Below are 25,242 nucleotides of genomic sequence, written 5' to 3'. Positions count from 1 at the left end.
TCACCAATTTTTCTGCAAATCATCAGCTCTGCAGTCTTCAAAGCAGTTCTCCTAATCCCAACTCTCTGCTCTCCCTGTTTAGAGCTGTGTGGTTGTTCAAATTCTTGGCTATCTCTATGTGTTACACGCTACAATATATCTAACGATATGTCGTCGGGGTCACGTCGATAGTGACGCACATCCGTCATCGTTAGAGATATCGTAGCGTGTGAAAGCTACGAGCAACTGTGATCGAGCAAAAATACTCACCTTATCATTGCTCGTTGACACGTCGCTCATTTTCAAAATATTGATCAATTTCCAGGATGCAGGTTATTTGTCATTCCCGAGGCAGCACACATCACACATCGCTCCATGTGACACCCCGGGAACGAGGAACACAGCTTACCTGTGTCCCACCGGCAATGAGGAAGGAAGGAGGTGGGCGGGATGTGACGTCCCGCTCATCTCCGCCCCTCCACTTCTATTGGGCGGCCGCTGTGTGACGTCGCTGTGACGCCGAACGTCCCTCACCCTTCAGGAAGTGGATGTTCGCTGCCCACAGCGAGGTCGTTCGTGAGGTAAGTACGTGTGATGGGAGTTATCAACTTTGTGCGACACGGGCAACAAATTAACCATGCCGCACAAACGATGAGGGCGGGTGCGATCGTACATGCGATCGCACGAGAAATTGTAACGTGTAAAGTGGCCTTAAGGGTGCACTCTCACGAATGTATGACTCACATGATTATCGGATCGCATCACCCGGCGGCGCTGCTGGCTTCTCTCCTGACAGGAGCAGGTCTGCTGCATGTATTTCTATGCAGCTGAAAGGCTCCTGTCCAGAGAGTGTGCGACCATACCGGGTAATGCTGAATAGCAATGTAAATGCCAGAATAAATCACTGATAGCTGAATATATTACAATAGTACTGAGATTTATAGTTCTACTAAAACTACAGATTAGCTACTCACCAGAACTGTCAGTTAAGGAGAAGAGACCACCCCTACCAGAATCCAGTAAGTAAGGAAACTAAGTAGACACTTCTCTTAGCTGCTCAGGTGTCCAGTTGAGAATATCCCTTTAAGACCACCCCTACCAGAATCCAGTAAGTAAGGAAACTAAGTAGACACTTCTCTTAGTTGCTCAGGTGTCCACTTGAGAATATCCCCTTAAGCAATAACTGATTTTCTGATGATTACCTCCTTCTAAATTACAGTTCAACATTAATGGTTAAAAATACAGGGATTTTATCCAAATACTATATACCAAGATAATTTCCTTATCATGTCCAACTTCTTATGACTACTTTACTAACCTGGCTCAAATTTTTGTTTAAAAATGTATCATTCAATGTGAGATTATGGAGTCCATGGAAGATACCTTTTAGAAATCTTCACCCCTCCACATAACGCCAATGGGAAGTTCTTTAAAACCTTCTCATCCTGAAGAGACAGGTCATTGATCATCACAGAATTTTTCAATCCAAGACAATTTTGTAACTTTTGGATTTATTGAATTAGTCACTGAGAAGGAAATGTTAGTCACCATCTTGAATGTCTCTTATTTTTCCCATATTACGTAACATGTCGCCAGGAGTAATTTTTTCCAACAATGAAAACTGGAAAGTGATGAGACGATTTACTCTATCAACACTTCGAGATTTTGGAATGGGGAGAGAAACCATCGAAAACAAGATTTCTGAGGAAAGTGAGTTTTTGGTAAAGAAGCTCAAGTCTTACAAAGGTTGGTAAATGTTTCCATCATAACTTATTTGTGTGATCAGAGGGGAAAGTTACAAATACTATATTTATTAGGCTGGAGTCATACTTGCGAACTATTCGCATATATGTCGCGCGAGTCTCGCATCGCGTCACCCGGCACAACCTGCCGTTGTCCGGACAGGAGTGGGTCAGCTGCATAGAAATACATGCAGTTGACCGCTCCTATCTCGAGAACGGCAGGTTGTGCCGGGTGACGCGATACGAGACTCGCATGAGTTATGTACGAGTCACTTGCAAGTGTGACTCCGACCTTAGTGATAGCCTATGCTGGACTAGGATGATTATTAAAGTCTGAGCTCCAGTTGGGGTCCATCCTTGAATTATTTTTCTTGAGTATCAAAGAAATGAGCTAGAACATATATTGGTAATGTGCAGATGTACATTCACACTGTGGCCATTTAACAGATAAAACCTATGATAAAAACAAAATGAGAAAATACTATGTAGTAAGTGAATAAGTAAATAGTAATAGACATAGGCTACTTAGTTAACACTATTTTGATCAAAAAAGAGCAAAAGCCATCCCACCATGGCAAGGTGTACCTGATCGGGACAGTCCTATCTCTAGTATTAAACCTCTCAATGTGTCAGCAGACCTCAACATAGATGGGCATAGAGAAGGACCTGGACTGCTCAGACACCTGCCCATGAAAAGCTATAAAGACAAAATTCCCTGTCCCAAAAAGATGGTGCCAACAACCCTGTATGTACAAAGTACTAGAAACTAAAGCCTCATAATTTTTTTGGTATTGCTTGTGTTTTTTGGAAATTGTACAAACAGAACCACACCCCCCCTTTTGGGGGCCGGGAATTTTATCTATATATTGCTTTTCATGAGCAGGTGTCTGAACACTGGGGTTTGGGGTCCTACTCTACCCCATCTATGTTGAGGTTTGCTGACACTTGAAGAGGTTTAATGCTACAGATAGCACCAACCCGATTCGGTACACCTTGTCGTGGGGGGATGATCTTTATGCTTTTTTGATCAAAATAGAGTTAAATGATTATTTTCTTGTACTATTACTACACATGTGGCCACAATTAATGGTACCTCTCGTTTAATGAAAGAAACACCGACAATTGTCACAGAAATAACTTGAATCTGGCAAAAGTAATAATAAATTAAAAATCTATGAAAATGAAGAAATTAAAGTCAGACATTGCTGCTTTTCTGCTTCCACCGAATCTTTTAGAATATACAACTCATGAAACAGGCCTGAACAGAAATGATGGTACCCCTGAAAATAATGTAACAAAAGGGACATGTTAAATCAAGGTGTGTCCACTAATTAGCATCACAGATGTCTACAATCTTGTAACCAGTCAGTCGGCCTGTATATAGGGCTACAGATACTCACTGTGCTAATTGGTGACATGGTGTGTACCACACTCAACATGGACCAGGGGAAGAAAAAGGAAAAGGAAAGGTGGTCTCAGGGGATTAGAAAGAAAATTATAGACAAGCATGTTAAAGGGAAAGGTTCTAAAACCATTTCCAAGTAACTTGATGTTTTTGTGACTATAGTTTCACATAATATTCAGAAATTTAGGATCCATGGGACTGTAGCAAACCTCCCTGAACGTGGCTGCAGGAGGAAAATTGATGACAAATCAAAGAGACGGATAATATGAATGGTAACAAAAGAGCCCAAGAAAACTAATAAAGAGATTAAAGGTGAACTTCAAGCTCAAGGAACTGCAGTGTCAGATCGCACCATCTGTCATTGTTTGAGCCAAAGTGGACTTCATTGGAGACGACCAAGGAGAATGCCATTGTTGAAAAAAAAAACATAAAAAAGTCAGACTGGAATTTGCCAAACTACATGGTAACAAGCCACAAAGCTTCTGGGAGAATGTCCTATGGACAGATGAGACAAAAATGGAACTTTTTGGCGAGGCACATCAGCTCTATGTTCACAGATGGAAAAATATAGCATATCAAGAAAAGAACACTGTCCCTACTGTGAAACATGGAGGAGGCTCAGTAATGTTCTGGGGCTGCTTTGCTGCATCTGCCATAGAGTGTCTTGAATCTGTGTGTAGCGCCTGGTCCCGCCAGATCCCGAGGGGGGCGCTCTCCCTCACATCTGCCCAGCCCCAGCATGGCCCCCATGTGCACTCCTGGTCCCAGCCCCCGGCAGCGACATCCTTCCTGTTACCGGTCCCATGGCTCTGCAGGCTCTGCTCCTGGTTCGGGTCCTGCTGTACGTCCTGCTCACTCGCGGGTTGGGCGTCCTGCTCCAGGGGCGACTGCAGCCTCTTCCTGTTTCCCGTCCACACACAGATCTGCAGTAAGTGACTCTAGGCTGCGCACGAGACCACGCCCCCTTTATTAAAGCGGTAGTGCCCCATTATCTGGAAGTGACCTCAGAGGCCACCTGTTACCTAATGGGTCTTTAGGTTCGCCTCCCCTGGCAGCAGGCGCCCGAGCAACGCTCCTACTAGGGCACTGCTAGTGTCCAGGCCCCTGTGTACTACTGTTTGTATCCGTGTATCATCCACCTGCTGCTAATCTTCTGTCTCGCCTTAGTGCCATCTGTACCTTTCCGGCTGTGGACGTCACCAGCCATACCTGCAGTGGACGTCACCGTGCCATACCTACTTTGGACGTCACCGGCCATACCTGCAGTTAACATCTCCGGTGCCACAACCGTGTTCTGCCTGCTGCGGATGTCACACCCGTGCTATGCCTGGCTGTACAGAGACTCCTACTACCGGTTCCTGGCTGCCGTGCATCTAGGCCCTCTGAGGAGGCACCGCACAGTCCCTGTATAGGGGTTCTCTGCTGGACGTCTTCTCAGGGGAGTCCGGTGCACGGTCCAGTGAGTTCACCTCCGGACGCTCGCCGCTCCTCGGTGAGCGCAACACTGTGCAGGGTACAATTAAATCTCAAGACTATCTAGTGTCAAAAAGCTTGGTCTCAGTCACAGGTCATGGGTCTTGCAACTGGATAATAACCCAAAACACACAGCTAAAACCACCCAAAAATGGCTAACAGGAAAACATTGGACTATTCTGAAGTGGCCTTCTATGAGCCCTAACCTAAATCCTATTGCGCATCTTTTGAAAGAGCTAAAACATGCCGTCTGGAAAAGGCAACTTTCAAACACAAGACAATTGTAGCAGTTTGATCTTGAGGAGGGGCCAAAATACCTGTCGAGAGGAGCAGAAGTCTCACTGACAGTTACAGGAATCATCTGATTGCAGTGATTGCCTCAAAAGGTTGGGCAAAGAAATTAACTTAAGGAGGAGGAGAAGGAGGAGGAGGAGGATGAGGAGGAGGATGAGGGGGAGGGGGAGGAGGAGAAAAAGGAGGAGGATGATGAGGGGGAGGGGGAGGAGGATAAGGAGAAGGAGGAGAAGGAGAAGGAGGAGGAGGGCGCCATCATTTATGTCCAGGCCTATATCATGAGTTTTATTTTTTAAAAAAAAATCTGTAGAAGCAGAAAAGCAGCAATGTTTGACTTTCATTTGTTCATTTTCATAGTTTTTTTTATTTATTATTACTTTTGTCAGATTCAAGTTATTTCTGTGACCATTGTGGGTTTTTCTTTCATTAAACGAAAGTCGAGGGGTACCAATAATTTTGCCAATGAGTGTATTTATTTATGCACTTGCTAGACAGTATTTGTTCATTTTATTTTTATCTTAGATTTTACATTTATAATAAGGACTACTTTTGAATAATCTGACAAATCATAATCCCCGAGGAGCACAGAATCTGTTCTATAGTCACTTTTGGATGTTGTCTTCAGCTAGACCTAAAGGCTCCTGTAATAGCTGCTCTTTGATCTTCTGTCTTTAATTGTTTGCAGATTTAGCAAAGTTTCTATAAATTGAGATTCACAGACTTTAATATTGTCTTATAATAGGGCCCTTATCTAGTCATTGTATTTCCAGGTGAACCCTTCGATAACACCATGATTATAAATGCTGCTGTAGCCAACATAATCGTCTCCATCTTACTGAGTAATCGGTTTGAATATGACAATCCCACACTGGTGAAGCTTTTGAAGATCGTTAATGAAAATATCCAATTAATTGGAAGTCCAATGGCCATGGTGAGCAGCTCAAATATTGTACTTAAAGGGATTACCTTACCTTACCTTTATAGCCTTTGGGAAAACAGATCAGGCATGCTGAAATTCAACATGACCAATCCTTCTTTCTCCAATATATGTCATTGGTAGAAAGTTGGAACCCTCACAAACATAGGAGTTAGGGGTACTTTGCACGCTGCGACATTGCTAGCCGATGCTAGCGATGCCAAGCGCAATAGTACCCGCCCCCGTCGCAGATGCGATCTCTTGGGATAGCTGCCGTAGCGAACATTATCGCTACGGCAGCTTCACACGCACTTACCTGCCCTGCAACGTCACTCTGGCCGGCAACCCGCCTCCTTCATAAGGGGCCGGGTCATGCGGCGTCACTGCGTCGTCACATGGCAGGCGGCCAATAGAAGCAGAGGGCCGAAGATGAGCGGGACGTAAATATCCCGCCCACCTCCTTCCTTCCGCATAGCCGGTGGAGGCAGGTAAGGAGATGTGCCTCGCTTCTGCGGCTTCACACACAGCGATGTGCGCTGCCGCAGGAACGAGGAACAACATCGTATCTCCTATTGGTGCGACATTATGAAAATGTCCGACACTACACAGATCACCGATTTACGATGCTTTTGCGATCGTTTATCAGCGCATCTAGGCTTTACACGTTGCGACGTCGTTACCGGCGCCGGATGTGCGTCACTTTTGATTTGACCCCAACGATATTGCAGTAGCAATGTCGCAACGTGCAAAGTACCCCTAAAATGGTTGTTTCTGCTAATAGCAACACAGTTTGCGGATGTTGTTCTAATATGTATGGACATCTTTAGGATCCCCAAAGATTATCAGAAAAGAGGAATAGTGGTGCTCCTTAGAAAATTGCATCTGTCTAAAAGCAATCTTCTGGTATCAGTACATAGAAGATCGCATGGAACACTGATACCTGAAGTGATATTGTTAGTCTATTCTATGGATGAGTAATATCTCTCAATTCACACAGGACTGTTGGATTGGTTTTGGCTCCAGTCGTTTGACCCCGTCAATCATACAATTGCTAAGTGTGCTTTACACACTGCGACATTGGTAACGATATATCGTCGCTGTCACGTCGTTAGTGACGCACAACCGGCGCCGTTACCGACATCACAGCGTGTGACACCAAGGAACGACGTGCAATGATCACAAAAACGGCAAAAATCGTGGATCGTTGACACGTCGCTCCTTTACCAAATATCGGTGACGGTGCATGCCGTTGGTTGTTTGTCGTTCCTGTGACATCACACATCGCTATGTGTGACACCGCAAAAACGACGAACATCTCCTTACCTCCGTCTACCAGCAATGAGGAAGGAAGGAGGTGGGCGGCATGTTCCGGCCGCTCATCTCCGCCCCTCCTCTTCTATTGGACGGCCATTTTGTGACATCACTGTGACGCCGAACGCACCTTCCCCTTGAAGGAGGGATTGTTTGGTGGTCACAGCGACATCGCATAACAGGTATGTGCGTGTGACGCTACCCTAGCGATAATGTTCACTACAGCAGCGATCACCACATATCGCTAGAACGATGGGGGCGGGTGCTATCACTCGCGACATCGCTAGCAATCGCTAGCAATGTCACAGCGTGTAAAGCACTCTTTACCTCACTCCATGTAATAAAGCTGAGTGTGTGTGTATGTATGTGTGTCAGCTAAAAGAATCCGTACTGTGACATTTACAATTACAAAATTTTGCACAGATGCCTTACTTGACTCAGGGAACATCATAGACTATGTTTTGAGGGGAAAATTTAACCCTGCGTTTTACAGTTATTCACCAAAAAAACTGCTTGCATTAAAGTCAATGGAGCTGGGAGCTACAGGTCGTTAATAGGAGCTTTAAGTGGTTGCTATAGGCAATGAAGGACATTCTTAGTATAAGAAGCTTATGTGTGAGCTAATATGATATCGGTTGAGAGGCAGATAGAGAGTCAGAGAGATACAGACAGAGAGACAGAGACAGACAGAGACAGAGAGTGACAGAGACAGACAGAGAGACAGAGACAGACAGAGAGAGACAAAGAGAGAGAGACAGCGAGTGACAGACAGACAGAGAGACAGAGAGAGACAGAGAGAGATGGTTAGAGAGAGATAGAGAGATACAGATAGAGATGGATACAGAGATGATAGAGTGAGAGACACATAGAGAGATAGACAGAGATAGAGAGAGAGGAAGACCGAGAGAGAGATAGACAGACAAAGAGAGAGACAGAGAGGGACAGTGAAAGAGAGACAGAGAGACACTTAGTTACTATACCCTTTCACATGTAAAGCGCCATGGAACAAATGGTGCTATAATAATAATAATAATAATAATAATATTATCCCGGGCAATGCAGTTACTACAGTTGGTATATAATATTCTAAGTGTTGTTTGTGGAATTACCCATTTAATTTTCAGGACTATTCATCTTCTATTCTTCATTCATTGTAGCTGTATAACGCATTTCCATCTGTGATGCGCCGGTGTTCCACATTGCAAAAAACAGTGGCCAGGAATGTGGAGGAAATGCACACATTCATTCGAGAGACCTTCACCAACCACAGGAGTCAACTGGATGTAAATGACCAGAGGAATCTTATCGATTCATTCCTGGTGAAACAACAAGAGGTATTAAAATATAAACTGATTAATAGGTGGCAGAGCTGAGTTTTTTTTATTATGATCTCGGTTGGATCTTCCAGTGCAACATCCAATCTTTCCATCAGAAACAATAGTTCTTCATACAAAGCTATTTTTTCATAAAAAAACCACTTCAGCAGATCCAATTGACCCCATCGTAACATAATAAGGTTCATTAAGCAATGTAAGTGTCCAATTGTTTAACCATGATACACATACAGGTGCATCTCAATTAAATTGAACATCATCAAAAAGTTAATTTATTTCAGTACTTCAATACAAAAAGGTAAACGCATATATTATATAGAGTCATTACACACAGAGGGATCTATTCCTATATATTATATAGAGTCATTACACACAGAGGGATCTATTATTATATAGAGTCATTCCACACAGAGGGATCCATTCCTATATATTATATAGAGTCATTCCACACAGAGGGATCTATTCCTATATATTATATAGAGTCATTCCACACAGAGGGATCTATTCCTATGTATTATATAGAGTCATTCCACACAGGGGAATCTATTCCTATATATTATATAGAGTCATTACACAGAGAGGGATCTATTCCTATATATTATATGAAGGCATTACACTGAGGGATATATTCCTATATATTATATAGAGTCATTCCACACAGAGGGATCCATTCCTATATATTATATAGAGTCATTCCACACAGAGGGATCTATTCCTATATATTATATAGAGTCATTCCACACAGAGGGATCTATTCCTATGTATTATATAGAGTCATTCCACACAGAGGGATCTATTCCTATATATTATATAGTCATTACACACAGAGGGATCTATTCCTATATATTATATAGAGTCATTCCACACAGAGGGATATATTCCTATATATTATATAGAGTCATTCCACACAGAGGGATCTATTCCTATATATTATATAGAGTCATTACACACAGAGCGATCTATTTTACGTGTTTATTATATATTATATAGAGTCATTACACACAGAAGGATCTATTCCTATATATTATATAGAGTCATTACACACAGAGGGATCCATTCCTATATATTATATAGAGTCATTCCACACAGAGGGATCTATTCCTATATATTATATAGAGTCATTCCACACAGAGGGATCTATTCCTATGTATTATATAGAGTCATTCCACACAGAGGGATCTATTCCTATATATTATATAGAGTCATTCCACACGGAGGGATCTATTCCTATATATTATATAGAGGCATTACACACAGAGGAATCTATTCCTATATATTATATAGAGTCATTACACACAGAGGGATCTATTCCTATAAATTATATAGAGTCATTACACACAGAGGGATCTATTCCTATATATTATATAGAGTCATTACACACAGAGGGATCTATTCCTATAAATTATATAGAGTCATTACACACAGAGCGATCTATTTTACGTGTTTATTATATATTATATAGAGTCATTACACACAGAAGGATCTATTCCTATATATTATATAGAGTCATTACACACAGAGGGATCTATTCCTATATATTACATAGAGTCATTACACATAGAGGAATCTATTCCTATATATTATATAGAATCATTACACACAGAGGGATCTATTCCTATATATTATATAGAGTCATTACACACAGAGGGATCTATTCCTATATATTATATAGCCATTACACACAGAGGGATCTATTCCTATATATTATATAGAGTCATTACACACAGAGGGATTTATTTCATGTGTTTATTATATAATATATAGATTCATTATGTTAAGGCGGCCATAAATTTACAGTGATGCAATCGAAATTATGCATCTACCTTAACCCCGTCTGCATCCAAATCATGAGTCATTTGTTAGTAGCATCCATACTATTCTTCCATACAGACCAGAGAAATGTACATGGATCTGCATAGAAAATATGACTAGTTTAATTATGGAAGTCCACATACATTTAAAAGAAATCAGTTGGCTAGGAGCCAATAATACGTAACACGTCTCCTACTGGGCAACCCGTAAAATAGCTTATTCTGTGATATACAGTATACTGTAATGTACAATGTATTTCCTCATTTATTTTAAGCTATGTCAGCATGATTCACTTGTCACATGAAAGTCCAGACTGTCTGATGAGTCTTATGATGTCTGAATGCAAATATAGGTGTGGTACACAGTTCAAGCACTATCTTAAATCCTGTTTTTTGGATATCTTCATATAACTCTTAATACTCATAATAGTTCATAATCTTGTCCATAACATTTCCCCCTTTGGAGATAGCCAAAAATCTTTCCTTACTTTCGTCGAGTCTATTGATCTGTCCTAATGCTGATGGTTACTTCACTTACATATGAGATAACCATCCCTTGTGGATGAATCTCCCCACCCAACAGACTATGCATAGGAAGCCAGATCCTGACCGTATCCTCTTGATTGTCCTCATGTCTATGTTCCACGCTGGTACACGTTATTCGGGAGGGGAGAACATGGAGATAGTCTTCTAATCAGCTCATATTTATCAGGGTTGGTTTCACTCAGAGTCTCATATATCAGTTCTTAGGCGGTAATGGTGGGACATCATCAAAAGTGGGATGCACAGTCATCTTCTGGTTCACAGGCTTGGATATCATCTTCTTGGCACAAAGTATCAGGTAGAAGAGGGAAGACAGCCATCTCCTGGTCTCAGGTCCGACATCGTTTGTAGTGGGATGCATGGATCTTTGTCAGAAAGTGAAAGATAGAGAGAGAGGGGAAGAGAGAGGAAGAGAGAGCGCGAAAGATTGAGAAGAGAGGAAGAGAGAAAGAAAGAGAGAGAGAAAAAGAGAGAGAAAGAGAAAAAGATCTAGATCTGGTTGGATCTGGAGGAGAAAACTCAAGAACGTATATTAGGCAAATGTTTAGTTAAACAAACAACAAGTTTAGTTAAAGTATCTGGGGGTACTTCTAAACAGGATTTCATAGGGTCTCAACTTAGTGGTCCCTGCTTTGGTGTATCTGACACTGAACAATGCAAGGGAAAACTCTCATGCCCTTGTTTCCTACACTGCCCCAACCTCCCAACCCTCCCTCTATTCTGTGGCTGGAATGGGGTGTGTAGGGTCAGTTCTGTGTTAAAGGCCTGCCATTTATCTTTGGCTAGCAGTAAAAGCAGGTCACTAGCCACTTTCTATGGTCTCCGGGAGCCCACAGCTGCACCCTACCTCAGTCCTCTTCTTCTTCTGAGACTTGCTCTTGTAGGGTCAGGACAATGTTTTCTCAAGACTTTCCATCTTTCCTTTCTTCTTCACATCGTGGTCATTTAAAAAGCACAGATTAACTGACTGTTTGTTTGGTAAGTGGTCTTGGGGCTTTTTTGGATGTTCTGTCAGCGAGGGCATTTCTTACTGCTTCCCTTGATTACTTCAATGTAGGCCTCAACCCTGCTCACCGCGACTCTGTCTGGCAATAGCAAAGCTTCCATCAATTCTTCTATGGCCTCATGGTGGCGTACAGTTCCATTGGCGGTGATCAAGTCTCTTGTCTTCCATACAGAGTAGGTGTTGGCTGTGATCTTGCAGGCTTCAGTGAGAGCACATACCTCTGCTTCTTTTGCAGACAGGGATGCAGGGAGCGACTGCTCTATTAGCACAGTGTCTTCTGCTACCACCACCATACCCATGTGGAACCGTCTTCTTGATTCATATCTTGATCCGTCCGCAAAGGGGTTAAGTCAGAGTCCAAAGGTGTATCCGTCACTGTATCGAATCCAAAGGTTCCTGCCTCAGCTATGCCAGAGTCGACTACCTCTTCCACCAAGGTGTCAGAGGTGGACAACTCCCCCGTTGGAAGAGGGAGAAGTGTAGCAGGATTAAGGACCGCACACCGGGAGATGGTGACTTTGTCGGGGAGCAGTGATGTTTTACGGGTATTGATCTTCAACTGGTGCTTTAGGTTGGTGTTTCTCAGACAACTAGATCCAATCTGGCTGAGTAGTATCCAAAGGGCCACTGTTTTCCTCCATGGCAAACAGGTAGAATGACTTCTGGGCTGGAGATGACGTGATGATACTCTTCAGGTGACGGTGAATGCAGCACATCTGTATGTGGGGTGATCTTGTAAGCTGCTAGATTCATCTCCACACCTCTTGCCCCTTGGAAGAGGGTGTCTTGGTCCTTCACTCTGTAATCAGGAGTTACCAGCTTAAGTTGTTTGCATATGGGCTCTCGGAGACCTGATACAAAGGACTATACCCAGGTTTGTAGGAAAGAGCATTGGGTGTAAATTGGGGTCAGGAGAACAATGACAATCTGAAAACTAGGATCCCCTAAAACCCCGGGGAAAAAAAAGAGCACAAGAGTGATTGGTAACTAGCAAGCAGCACCCCAACCCGACTACATATACACAACAAGAAATAGCAGTGGAGCGTGTCTACTCTACCTCTCCTGTGCTGACCCTGTAACTGGGGACCCTGCACTCTCCCTCATCCCGACGGTAGACCTAATGGTGGTCAGGGCCGAGCCCCCAGCATATCTCTATCTCCTGACTAGAGTTGAGCGCGGTTCGCGGTTCGTGGTTCTCCAGTTCTAGGCTCGAGTGATTTTGGGGGTTGTTCGAGATCGAACTAGAACTCGAGCTTTTTGCAAAAGCTCGATAGTTCTAGATACGTTCGAGAACGGTTCTAGCAGCAAAAAGCAGGGCTTTTTACAGCTACAGTGTGCAGGAGCCATCGCTGGCAGCCTGCCAGAAGCTGGTAACCAAGATAAACATCGGGTATCCAAGCAAAGCGCTTTGGTTAGTAACCCGATGTTTATCCTAGTTACGTGCAGGAAGCAGACACTTCCCCGCTCAGCTCACTCCGCCCCCTCCTGCCCGCGGCATGTACACACGTACACACACACACTCACATACACACACACACACACACACACATGGTCCCGCTCGGTTTACCTGCGGTGATGAAGTCCCGCCATCCCGACCTCAGCGCTGTCACTGTCCTCCATGGCCGCCGCTTGTCACATCACCTCTCACTTCCGACCCGAGACTGACTAGCGGTGACGTCACGGGCCTCTCGCGATACTTGGTGTGAAGGCGCCGGTCATTGAACTCAGTGACAGGGGCTGTCAGTGTGCTGGAGATCAGCGCAGGTAATGTACCTCGCTGCTGACAGCAGCACTTGTCATGCCCTGCAGTGACCTGGGCTGACCCATTGATGTTAGCTCAGGTCACTGCACTGCTCTCCCAGCCAATGGGGAACATCCTGCTCTTCATTGACTGGGACAGTGCGGATCGTCATGGCAATCCCTTGGATTACAGCAGACCTGGATTTGTTTTTCATTCTAATAAATTGGTTGAAGAGGGAATGTTTTGGGGAGTGTTTTTTCAAATAAAAATGTGTTTGTCGTCTATTTTTTTTATTACTGACTGGGTTGGTGATGTCGGGTATCTGATAGATGCCTGACCTCACCAACCCCAGGGCTTGATGCCAGGTGACATTACACATCTGGTATTAACCCCATATATTACCCCGTTTGACACCGCACCAGGGCGCGGGATGAGCTGGGGCGAAGCACCAGGATTGGCGCATCTAATGGATGCGCCACTTCTGGGGCGGCTGCGGCCTGCTATTTTTAGGCTGGGGAGAGTCCAATAACCATGGACCTCCCTAGTCTGGGAATATCAGGCCCCAGCTGTCTGCTTTACCTTGGCTGGTGATCCAATTTTGGGGGACCCCTACGTGGTTTTTTTTTTAATTATTTATTTAATTTAAAATAACAGCGTGGGGTGCCCTCAGTTTTGGATTACCAGCCAAGGTGAGGTTGCCAGCTGTGGTCTGCAGGCTGCAGCCGTCTGCTTTACCCTAGCTGGCTACAAAACTAGGGGGAACCCTACGTCATTTTTTTTTTCATTTTTTTGGCTAACTACAAAGCTAAGCACCCCTTAGTGCCACATGAAAGGCACCAAAGGGTGCTCCACTTTTTCTCCACTTTTTCTCCATTTTTTCTTCATTTTTTTCTCCACTTTTTCTCCACTTTTTCTCCATTTTTACTCCGCTTTTTCTCCACTTTTTCTCCATTTTTTTCTCCACTTTCTCTCCACTTTTTCTCCACTTTTTCTCCACTTTTTCTCCACTTTTTCTCCACTTTTTTCTCCACTTTTTCTCCACTTTTTCTCCACTTTTACTCCACTTTTACTCCACTTTTTCCACATTTTTTTCTCCACTTTTTCTCCACTTTTTCTCCACTTTTTCTCCATTTTTTTCTCCACTTTTTCTCCACTTTTTCTCCACTTTTTCTCCACTTTTTCTCCATTTTTTTCTCCACTTTTTCTCCACTTTTTCTCCACTTTTTCTCCATTTTTACTCCACTTTTTCTCCACTTTTTCTTCATTTTTTTCTCCACTTTTTCTCCACTTTTTCTCCATTTTTTCTCCACTTTTTCTCCACTTTTTCTCCACTTTTTCTCCACTTTTTCTCCATTTTTTTCTCCACTTTTTCTCCACTTTTTCTCCATTTTTTTCTCCACTTTTTCTCCACTTTTTCTCCACTTTTTCTCCATTTTTACTCCACTTTTTCTCCACTTTTTCTCCATTTTTTTCTCCACTTTTTCTCCATTTTTTCTCCACTTTTTCTCCACTTTTTCTCCACTTTTTCTCCACTTTTTCTCCATTTTTTTCTCCACTTTTTCTCCACTTTTTATCCATTTTTTCTCCACTTTTTCTCCACTTTTTCTCCACTTTTTCTCCACTTTTTCTCCGCTTTTTCTCCACTTTTTCTCCACTTTTTCTCCATTTTTTTCTCCACTTTTTCTCCATTTTTTTCTCCACTTTTTCTCCACTTTTTCTCCATTTTTTCTCCACTTTTTCTCCACTTTTTCTCCACTTTTTCTCCAATTTTTCTCCATTTTTACTCCACTTTTTCTCCACTTTTTCTCCATTTTTTTCTCCACTTTTTCTCCACTTTTTCTCCATTTTTTTCTCCACTTTTTCTCCACTTTTTCTCCATTTTTTCTACACTTTTTCTCCACTTTTTCTCCACTTTTTCTCCATTTTTTCTACACTTTTTCTCCACTTTTTCTCCACTTTTTCTCCATTTTTTTCTCCACTTTTTCTCCACTTTTCTCCACTTTTTCTCCACTTTTTCTCCATTTTTTTCTCCACTTTTTCTCCACTTTTTTCTCCACTTTTTCTCCACTTTTTCTCCACTTTTTCTCCACTTTTTCTCCATTTTTTCTCCACTTTTTCTCCACTTTTTCTCCACTTTTTCTCCATTTTTTTCTCCACTTTTTCTCCACTTTTTCTCCATTTTTTCTCCACTTTTTCTCCACTTTTTCTCCACTTTTTCTCCACTTTTTCTCCATTTTTACTCCACTTTTTCTACATTTTTTTCTCCACTTTTTCTCCACTTTTTCTCCATTTTTTTCTCCACTTTTTCTCCACTTTTTCTCCACTTTTTCTCCATTTTTTCTCCACTTTTTCTCCACTTTTTCTCCATTTTTTTCTCCACTTTTTCTCCACTTTTTCTCCACTTTTTCTCCGTTCTTTTTCTATGGTCAGTCTACCCATTAGCTCTGCCATGCATACTGTAGCGCTACACCTACTGCACATGTTACTTTATGATTGACATCTCTTTCGTACCAGAGCTATCTAAGCCTACTCTGACCCCATATTTGTCATTACTATATTGTCCTTGTACTGTATTATGACATTTGTATCATGTGTTTCATTTCTTGCTGTGTTGCAATTTTTTTGCTGCATCCCAATTGTACCTCTACATTGTTCGAGTTTATGTTATTGTTCTCTCACTCTTATGTGATACTGATTATTGTCATTTTTCATGATTACAAGCAGATAAGTCCAATCTGACGAAGGCTGAGGCCGAAACGTCATTTGTAACTTGTTTTGGACAAAAACATATATGCTTATGAAAATTTTTTTTTCTTAATACGGACCAATAAAGAGTGATTTTGCATTACTATCCGTTGTGACTTACTGACTTAGTCTGGGAGATTTAGAGTGCCGAGGTTACTCACTAATTTTATCTATTATTACCTCTGAGCACCTATATACCAGTGAGCAGAGCTTCCTCTACAGTAGTTCTCCTGATTAGGCATGCCCTTACCTCATGAGCAGGGCATTGCAGCTTTGGTAGCAACCATTACGACATGGACTCTGCTGCTGTGGACCCGGGGAGAGTGAGTGCAGATTCATTGCACCCACACTCCTCACATGAAGGGTCCGCACTCCTAGAAAATGGGGGATACGTTCCCTGAGTGTCTCCCCCCCATATTCTAGACGGTCCAGAGTCGTCGTGGGACCCCTTTATTTTTTTTCTTACAATAAATTGGTGAAAGAGGAAATGTTTTGGGGACTGTTTTTTCAAATAAATTTCTTTTGTCGATTTTTTTTTTTTTTGTTAGTACTGACAGTTTATGATGTTGGGTATCTAATAGATGCCATGACATCACAAACTGCTGGGCTTGATCTCAGGTGACTTTACAGCTAGTATCAACCCGATTTATTACCCCGTTTGCCACTGCACCAGGGCACGGGATGAGCTGGGGTGAAGCGCCAGGATTGGCGCATCTAGTGGATGCGCCACGTCTGGGGTGCCTGCGGCCTGCTATTTTTAGGCTGTGAAGGCCCAATAACTATGGACCTTCCCACCCTGAGAATACCAGACCACAGCTGTCCGCTTTACCTTGGCTGGTGATCCAATTTGGGGGGGACCCTACTTTTATTGTGTAATTATTAATATTTATAAAATAATTATAAAAAAGAGCCTGAGGGGACCTCCACATTGGATCCCCAACCACGGTAAAGCTGCCAGCTGTAGTTTTCAGGCTACAGCCGTCTGCTTTACCCTAGCTGGCTATCAAAAATGGGGGGACCCAACGTCATTTTTTTTTTTAACTATTTTTTAAATAGAAAAAATTAATGGGCTTCCCTGTATTTTGATTGGCAACCAAGGTAACGGCAGGCAGATGGGGGTGGCAACCCATAGCTGTCTGCTTTATCTGCTGAGAATCAAAAATACAGCGGAGCGCTATGTCATTTTTTTAAAGATTTATTTTTACAGCACTGTGATGTCCAGCAATCAAAATACAGGGAAGCCCATTTTATTTTTAGTTATTTAAATAAATAATTAAAAAAAATATATATGGGCTCCCGCTGCATTTTTTGTATTGCTAGCTAAGGGTAATCCAAGCAGCTACTGGCTGCTAACCCCCACTGCTTGGTGTTACCTTCACTGGCAATGGAAAATCCAGGGAAGCATTTTTTATTTTTTTTGCCAAAAAACTACAAAAAAAAGGACGTGAGCTTCGCCATATTTTTGTATGCTAGCCAGGTATAGCAGGCAGGTGCTGGAAGAGTTGGATACAGCACCAGAAGATGGCGCTTCTATGAAAGTGCCATTTTCTGAGGCGGCTGCAGACTGCGATTCGCAGCAGTGGGGCCCAGAAAGCTCAGGCCAACCTGTGCTGCGGATTCCAATCCCCAGCTGCCTAGTTGTACCTGGCTGGACACAAAAATGGGGCGAAGCCTACGTCATTTGTTTTCTAATTATTTCATGAAATTCATGAAATAATAAAAAAAGGGCTTCCCTTTATTTTTGGTTCCCAGCCGGGTACAAATAGGCAACTGGGGGTTGGGGGCAGCCGTACCTGCCTGCTGTACCTGGCTAGCATACAAGAATATGGCGAAGCCCACATAATTTTTTCAGGGGGCAAAAAACTTCTGCATACAGTCCTGGATGGAGTATGCTGAGCCTTGTAGTTCTGCAGCTGCTGTCTGTCTGTATGGAGAAGAGCAGACAGCAGCTGCAGAACTACAAGGCTCAGCATACTCCATCCAGGACTGTATGCAGAAGTTTTTTGCCCACCAAAAAAATGACGTGGGCTTCGCCATATTTTTGTATGCTAGCCAGGTACAGCAGGCAGCCACGGGCTGCCTCCAACCCTCAGTTGCCTATTTGTACCCGGCTGGGAACCAAAAATATAGGGAAGCCCATTTTTTTTTAATTATTTCACTTATTTCATGAAATAATTAAAAAACAAATGACGTGGGCTTCGCCCCATTTTTGTGTCCAGCCGGGTACAACTAGGCAGCTGGGGATTGGAATCCGCAGCACAGGTTAGCCCGAGGTTTCTGGGCGCCTCTGCTGCGGATTTCAGTCCGCAGCCGTCCCAGAAAATGGCGCTCTCATAGAAGCGCCATCATCTGGCGCTGTGTCCAACTCTTCCAACAGCCCTGGAGCCGGGTGGCTTGTTGGGTAATCATGAGTTAATACTGGCTTTGTTTTACTAGCCAGTATTAAGCCAGAGATTCTTAATGTCAGGCACGTTTGACCCGGCCATTAAGAATCTCCAATAAAGGGTTAAAAAAAAGACACCACACAGAGAAAAAATACTTTAATAGAAATAAATACACAGACACATTAGAGACTCCATCTTTATTACCCCCTGTCAGCCCTCCACGATCCTGCTCTTCTGTCTTCTTTGTTTCTAGTGTAGTAGTAGTGACGATTGTAGTGAGGATGAGGTTCACCAGCCCATCACTTGGGGCTGGGGAACCTCATCCTCAGTACAATCCTCACTAGTGTAGTAGTAGTGACGATTGTAGTGAGGATGAGGTTCACCAGCCCATCACTTGGGGCTGGGGAACCTCATCCTCACTACAATCCTCACTACAATCGGGAAGCAGCGTGCAGCCTTCACTCCGTGAGTGATCAGTGCTGGCTGTCAGCGGTAACAGCGGTAACGCTGACAGACGCGTTACCATAGCAACGGTGCTCTCGGAGCTGCGGTTAGCGGTGGCGTCACCGCTAACTGCGTTGCTATGGCAACGGTGATCTCCGTTAATGACCGGCTGTGTCAGCCGGTCCCTAACGGAACTGGGAGTCGACCGTGTGCTAGAGCATGTCGCCGGTACACGGCGATACACATATGTGCACCGTGTACCGGAGAGATGCACTCGCAGGTCCTACATGACGCGTCATAGTCATGTGACCAGTCTGTAGCCAATGAGATAATAGCCACGTGACTGGTCACATGGCTATTTTGACGTCACGACAGGTCCTGCATCTCTGCTGGCAGTGCCGGTCACGGGAGGATTCAGCGATCATCGGATGGAATAGCGGCAGGAGACAGAGTGCAGAAGGGATCACGAGGACCGGTAAGTGTTATGGCAATGTTTATTAACTGTTTGTGTACATTTATCATGCATTTTTATGTGTTTGTGATTGCCTCCCATTATAGCCTATTGGTTCTAGTTCGGTTCGTCGAACGTTCGACGAACCGAACTCGAACGGGACCCCCGTTCGGCGAACCGACCTCGAGCCGAACCGCGAACGGTTCGCTCATCTCTACTCCTGACAGACCCTGCTAACTAAGACACAAAGGATCACTGGGTGCTGCCAACAAAAACCCTAATATATGCCAACTCCCGATGATCAAAATTCCCTTAGGACTACACGATCCTCCACCCACTACATCAGGGAACTTTTGTGCAATATACCAGGCAGGATAACATACAAGCGAGATTATCTGAAAACTAGGCTAAGTAGCAACTGCCATAGGCAGAAAAATATTCACTGTCCATCAGGACTAATAGTGAGCAGTCTATTGATATGGTCTAATAAATTGTAAACTAGGTACAGCAAAAACAAATATGCAAAAGTGAAGGGAAAACGTTTCCACAGGACTATCAGCATTGTCTTCTGCTAAGGTTCATTAGTGGGAACACAATGGGGCACAACTGCATATATGACCAAAAATGTAGTGTGGATTTCAGGTCCCTCCTCTGCAGCCTCTGCTGAATCAGCAATAAACAGAGCAATGGCTTTGGGTCCTCAGATGGCGGCTGAAAAAAAAATAAGGAACTGGGTGTCGGCTAGACTAAAATGGCGTCAAAAGAGGAACTATGTAGTGACTGGGATAAAATGGCCGCTAAAAGAGGAAGTAGGTGTTGGCCAAAAATGGCGTCTGAAGAGGCCTGGGAGGGAGGGACATGAGTTGTGCCATCTAGATTCAGGAGGTATTCAATCTTTCACTGGGAATAGAGATTATATAGGGACCTCTGTGCTGACACTGTGACTAGGGACTCTGCGCTCTCCCTCATCTCGACGGTAGACCTAATTGTGGTCAGGGCCGAGCCTCCAGCATATCCCTATCTCCTGTCAGACCCTGACATAATATCCCCATACCATACCCCACCCCAGGGCTGAGCAAAACACAGAGTGACAGAAAGAAATCTACATTCAGCACAGGAAATAATGGGGTGGGCTTACGTGGACACAGTGCTCCACAGACAGTACACAAGTCCAACCTATGGGATAGCTTATAGGGTGGAGGGCGTTGCTTCTAATAATGGGCCTGGAGAAACCATTTTCACAGACAGGTAAAATACACATAGTGTAGTTACTAGATTCAGAATTACATTTCTTCAAACCATCTCAATACTTTCACTTTCATTGACGTTCAATATAACATCCTGTACCTTCAATCAATTCTCATCTAATCTCCCCCTTGGGAGAATTCTCCATTTTCTTTTTCAACATGCGTCTCACCTTCTGTCACTTACAGATCCCTTCATCTTAATCTTGCTGGTCTAATTTGACCAAGAATAACACAACAGGTTCATCTACCAGTTCCAGGAAGAACTAGAGCACATGTCAAACCAATGTCACGTGGGTGGAAAGAAATTACACTCACCCTCACTATACGCCAGCTGTTGTTGATATCTCAAGTACTAGTAAAATCTGTTCACACTACATACTCCTCAAGAGGATGGTCCATCCAAGACTCAATAACTTTAATTAAGGCCAAGGTTAAGGATTCTCTCTAATGTTCCTTCTACCTAGGCTCGCGAAGAACACATTATATTCCACCAGATACAGTCAGGGCTCTCAAGGCACTATCAAGGCACTCACCATAACTTTGTGCTGGCAGAAACCGAAGAAAATCCCACTTACCGTCTCCTCTCTGTGGGAGACGTACCAGGATACAGTCAGAGCTCTTACCATAACTCTGTACCTGGACCCTCAGACCTTATCAATTATCGATCAAACATGTCTCACATAGGTGTATATGGCAGTATACCTTCTGCCACACAAAATAAATCCTACAAAGTACAAATTTCCTTTTTTTTTCCTCTTCACTGAAAGAAACAACTGCAATTATACCGTGAACAGTTCCTCATTTTTGCTCTAACACCAGCGGAGCACAGAACTTCCTGTTTTCCACAAACAGGTCTGCTATATTCTTTTCCGTCTTCCAGACAGTCAAACTAATGAACCAACACATTGATTGACATAACAATAAAAACAAAATATACCATGCAGGTGTATATAACAACTTCCTCATTTTCCTCAAACGCTAACTCAAGGAAAACGAAACTTGGAACTTCTGCTTTTTCCACAAGACAGACAAAAATACAAAACACATTACATTTAACATTATGCAGACGGCTTAAGATAAAAAATGACCAGGTGGGTTCACTTAGGACGTTTATCTCATTCAAGATGGCAGTCATCATTAGGTGTCTAGACTGGGACAGCCCAACTCCCCCTTTCGAAATGCAGGTACATGGTTGAGGTCTGCGAGGTGAGATAAGAGAAACATTCTCCTGGAGATGCGCATTATCCCCTCTCACGTAGTTGCCTTTTTGAATCAAGGTGTTAGCATGACCGTCTGTCATCCAGAAGTTCCGTTCTAAGGCTAAGGTATGTTCGGGCGCCATCTGTTAAGGCGACCATAAACTTACAGTGATGCAATCGAAATTATGCATCTACCTTAACCCCGTCTGCATCCAAATCATGAGTCATTTGTTAGTAGCATGCATACTATTCTTCCATACAGACCAGAGAAATGTACACGGATCTGCATAGAAAATATGACTAGTTTAATTACGGAAGTCCACATGCATTTAAAAGAAATCAGTTGCCTAGGAGCCAATAATACGTAACACGTCTCCTACTGGGCAACCCGTAAAATAGCTTATTCTGTGATATACAGTATACTGTAATGTACAATGTATTTCCTCATTTATGTTAAGCTATGTCAGCATGATTCACTTGTCACATGAAAGTCCAGTCTGTCTGATGAGTCTTATGATGTCTGAATGCAAATATAGGTGTGGTACACAGTTTAAGCACTATCTTAAATCCTGTTTTTTGGATATATTCATATAACTCTAAATACTCATAATAGTTCATAATCTTGTCCATAACAATTACACACAGAGGGATCTATTCCTATATATTATAGAGTCATTCCACACAGAGGGATCTATTCCTATATATTATATAGAGTCATTACACACTGAGGGATCTATTCCTATCTATATATATAATTGCCTTATTCTGTCTGTCTGTCTGTCTTGCTCCAAAATTGTGTCCTTACGGTGACAAACAGCGGATTGGCCGCTCGCTCGCCTCCACCCCCCCGCACGGATTGGCCGTTCGCCTCGGCTCCGCCCCCGCATGGATTGGCCGCTCGCCCAGGCTTCGCCCCCCACACGGATTGGCCTTTCGCCCCGGCCCCCTGCACGCATTGGCAACTCGGCCATGCCTCGCCCCCCTCACGCATTGCACGCTCGCTCTGGCCCCGCCCCCTGCACGCATTCCACGATCTGATACGGAGACCCGACTCGCATGTGAGAACAGACACACACACATCAGATCACACTCACTCTCACACACACACCTCACACACACATCAGATCGCATCCACATACTCACAACATCCCGTGATATCGCTTGCTTCTCGGCGGCGATACTGTGCAGTGACCTTCCAGGACCTGCCGGAGGATCACATGGCCGGAAGCATGTGGTATCTCCGGATGTTGTGATTGTGTGAGCGCCGCGCGTATGTGCGATATCGTCAGTGTGTGTGTGTGTGTGTGTATGTGTGTGTGTGTGAGTGTATGCGATCGGATCTGTGAGTGTCGGCAGAGGAGCACGGCGTGCAGCACAGCTGCTGGGACCGCCCACCGGTGGGCACAGGGAGAAGTGGGGTGTGTGTGTGAGTGTATGCGATCAGATGTGTGCGTGTATACTGTCTGATGTGTGACTGTAAAGCACGATGGGGGGGTGCACAGCATGGGGGATGGAGCACGATGGGGAGTGCGCAGCATGGGGGATGGAGCACGATGGGGAGTGCGCAGCATGGGGGATGGAGGACGATGGGGAGTGCGCAGCATGGGGGATGGAGCACGATGGGGGGGTGCGCAGCATGGGGGATGGAGCACGATGGGGGGTGTGCAGCATGGGGGATGGAGCACCATGGGGGGTGCGCAGCATGGAGGATGGAGCACGATGGGGGGTGCGCAGCATGGGGGATGGAGCACGATGGGGAGTGCACAGCATGGGGGATGGAGCACGATGGGGGGTGCGCAGCATGGGGGATGGAGCACAATGGAGAGTGCGCAGCATGGGGGATGGAGCACGTTGGGGAGTGTGCTGCATGGGGGATGGAGCACGATGGGGAATGCGCAGCATGGGGGATGGAGCACAATGGGGAGTGCACAGCATGGGGGATGGAGCATGATGGGGGGTGCGCAGCATGGGGGATGGAGCACGATGGGGGGTGCGCAGCATGGGGGATGGAGCACGTTTGGGAGTGCGCAGCATGGGGGATGGAGCACAATGGGGAGTGCGCAGCATGGGGGATGGAGCACGATGGGGAGTGCGCAGCATGGGGGATGGAGCATGATGGGGAGTGCACAGCATGGGGGAAGGAGCACGTTTGGGAGTGGGGATGGAGCACGATGGGGGGTGCACAGCATGGGGGATGGAGCACAATGAGGGGTGCGCAGCATGGGGGATGGAGCACGATGGGGGGTGCGCAGCATGGGGTTTGGAGCACAATGAGGGGTGCACAGCATGGGGGATGGAGCACGATGGGGGGTGCACAGCATGGGGGATGGAGCACGATGGGGGGTGCACACCTCACTCCAAAACACACACACACACACACTGCACAACACACCACACACACACTGGGAACCACAAACACTGACCTACACAGACACCCACACACACAGACAACGTCGCACACACACAACACCCAACACACAAACACCACGGCACACACAAATACACGCACATACCGCACAACACACACATTGCACAAAACATACCTCCCCCCAAAACACACACACCCCACACCCACACAAACCGCGCAACACACACACACAATGCTACAGACACACAGCACTCCACAAATAACGCAACACACGCAACACACAAACAACCCCGCTCTCACCCCCCACCACACCCAAACAAGACCCAGAACATTTACAGCCCCTACACAAACACTTGGTAACTACAGACAACAACATCTATATATATATATATATATATATATAACAAAAATCATACATTAACTACACAATACGTAAATTCTAGAATACCCGATGCGTAGAATCGGGCCACCTTCTAGTATATTATATAGAGTTAATACACATAGAGGGATCTATTTCACGTGTTTATTAAAGTATATATTATATAGAGTCATTACACACAGAGGGATCAATTTCACGTGTTTATTTCTGTTAATGTTGATGATTATGGCTTACAGCCAATGAAAATCCAAAAGTCATTATCTCAGAAAATTACAAAAAAAAACACCTGTAAAGACTTCCTAAGCGTTTAAAATGGTCCCTTAGTCTGGTTCAGTAGTCTACATAATCATTGGGAAGACTGCTGACTTGACAGATGTCCAGAAGGCAGTCATTGACACACTCCACAAGGAGGGTAAGCCACAAAAGATCATTACTAAGAAGCTGGCTGTTCACAGAGTGCTTTATCCAAG

The 25,242-nt window shown here is 44.2% G+C and overlaps 1 protein-coding gene across 1 annotated transcript in view; it reads left to right on the top strand.

Annotated features, from left to right (window-relative positions):
* Window positions 1-25,242, top strand: part of LOC142297388 (cytochrome P450 2C5-like) — a 159,394-nt gene that overhangs the window by 112,836 nt on the left and 21,316 nt on the right. The window contains exons 7-9 of the mRNA XM_075341614.1: window positions 1,576-1,725; window positions 5,664-5,824; window positions 8,278-8,454. Of these exons, the coding sequence (XP_075197729.1) occupies window positions 1,576-1,725; window positions 5,664-5,824; window positions 8,278-8,454 (488 nt within the window). The remainder of the gene's footprint in view (window positions 1-1,575; window positions 1,726-5,663; window positions 5,825-8,277; window positions 8,455-25,242) is intronic.

Source organism: Anomaloglossus baeobatrachus, chromosome 3, assembly GCF_048569485.1.
Source record: "Anomaloglossus baeobatrachus isolate aAnoBae1 chromosome 3, aAnoBae1.hap1, whole genome shotgun sequence".
NCBI lineage: Eukaryota > Metazoa > Chordata > Amphibia > Anura > Aromobatidae > Anomaloglossus > Anomaloglossus baeobatrachus.
Note: the sequence above shows the minus strand (reverse complement) of the source record. Positions and strands in the feature narration are given on the sequence as shown.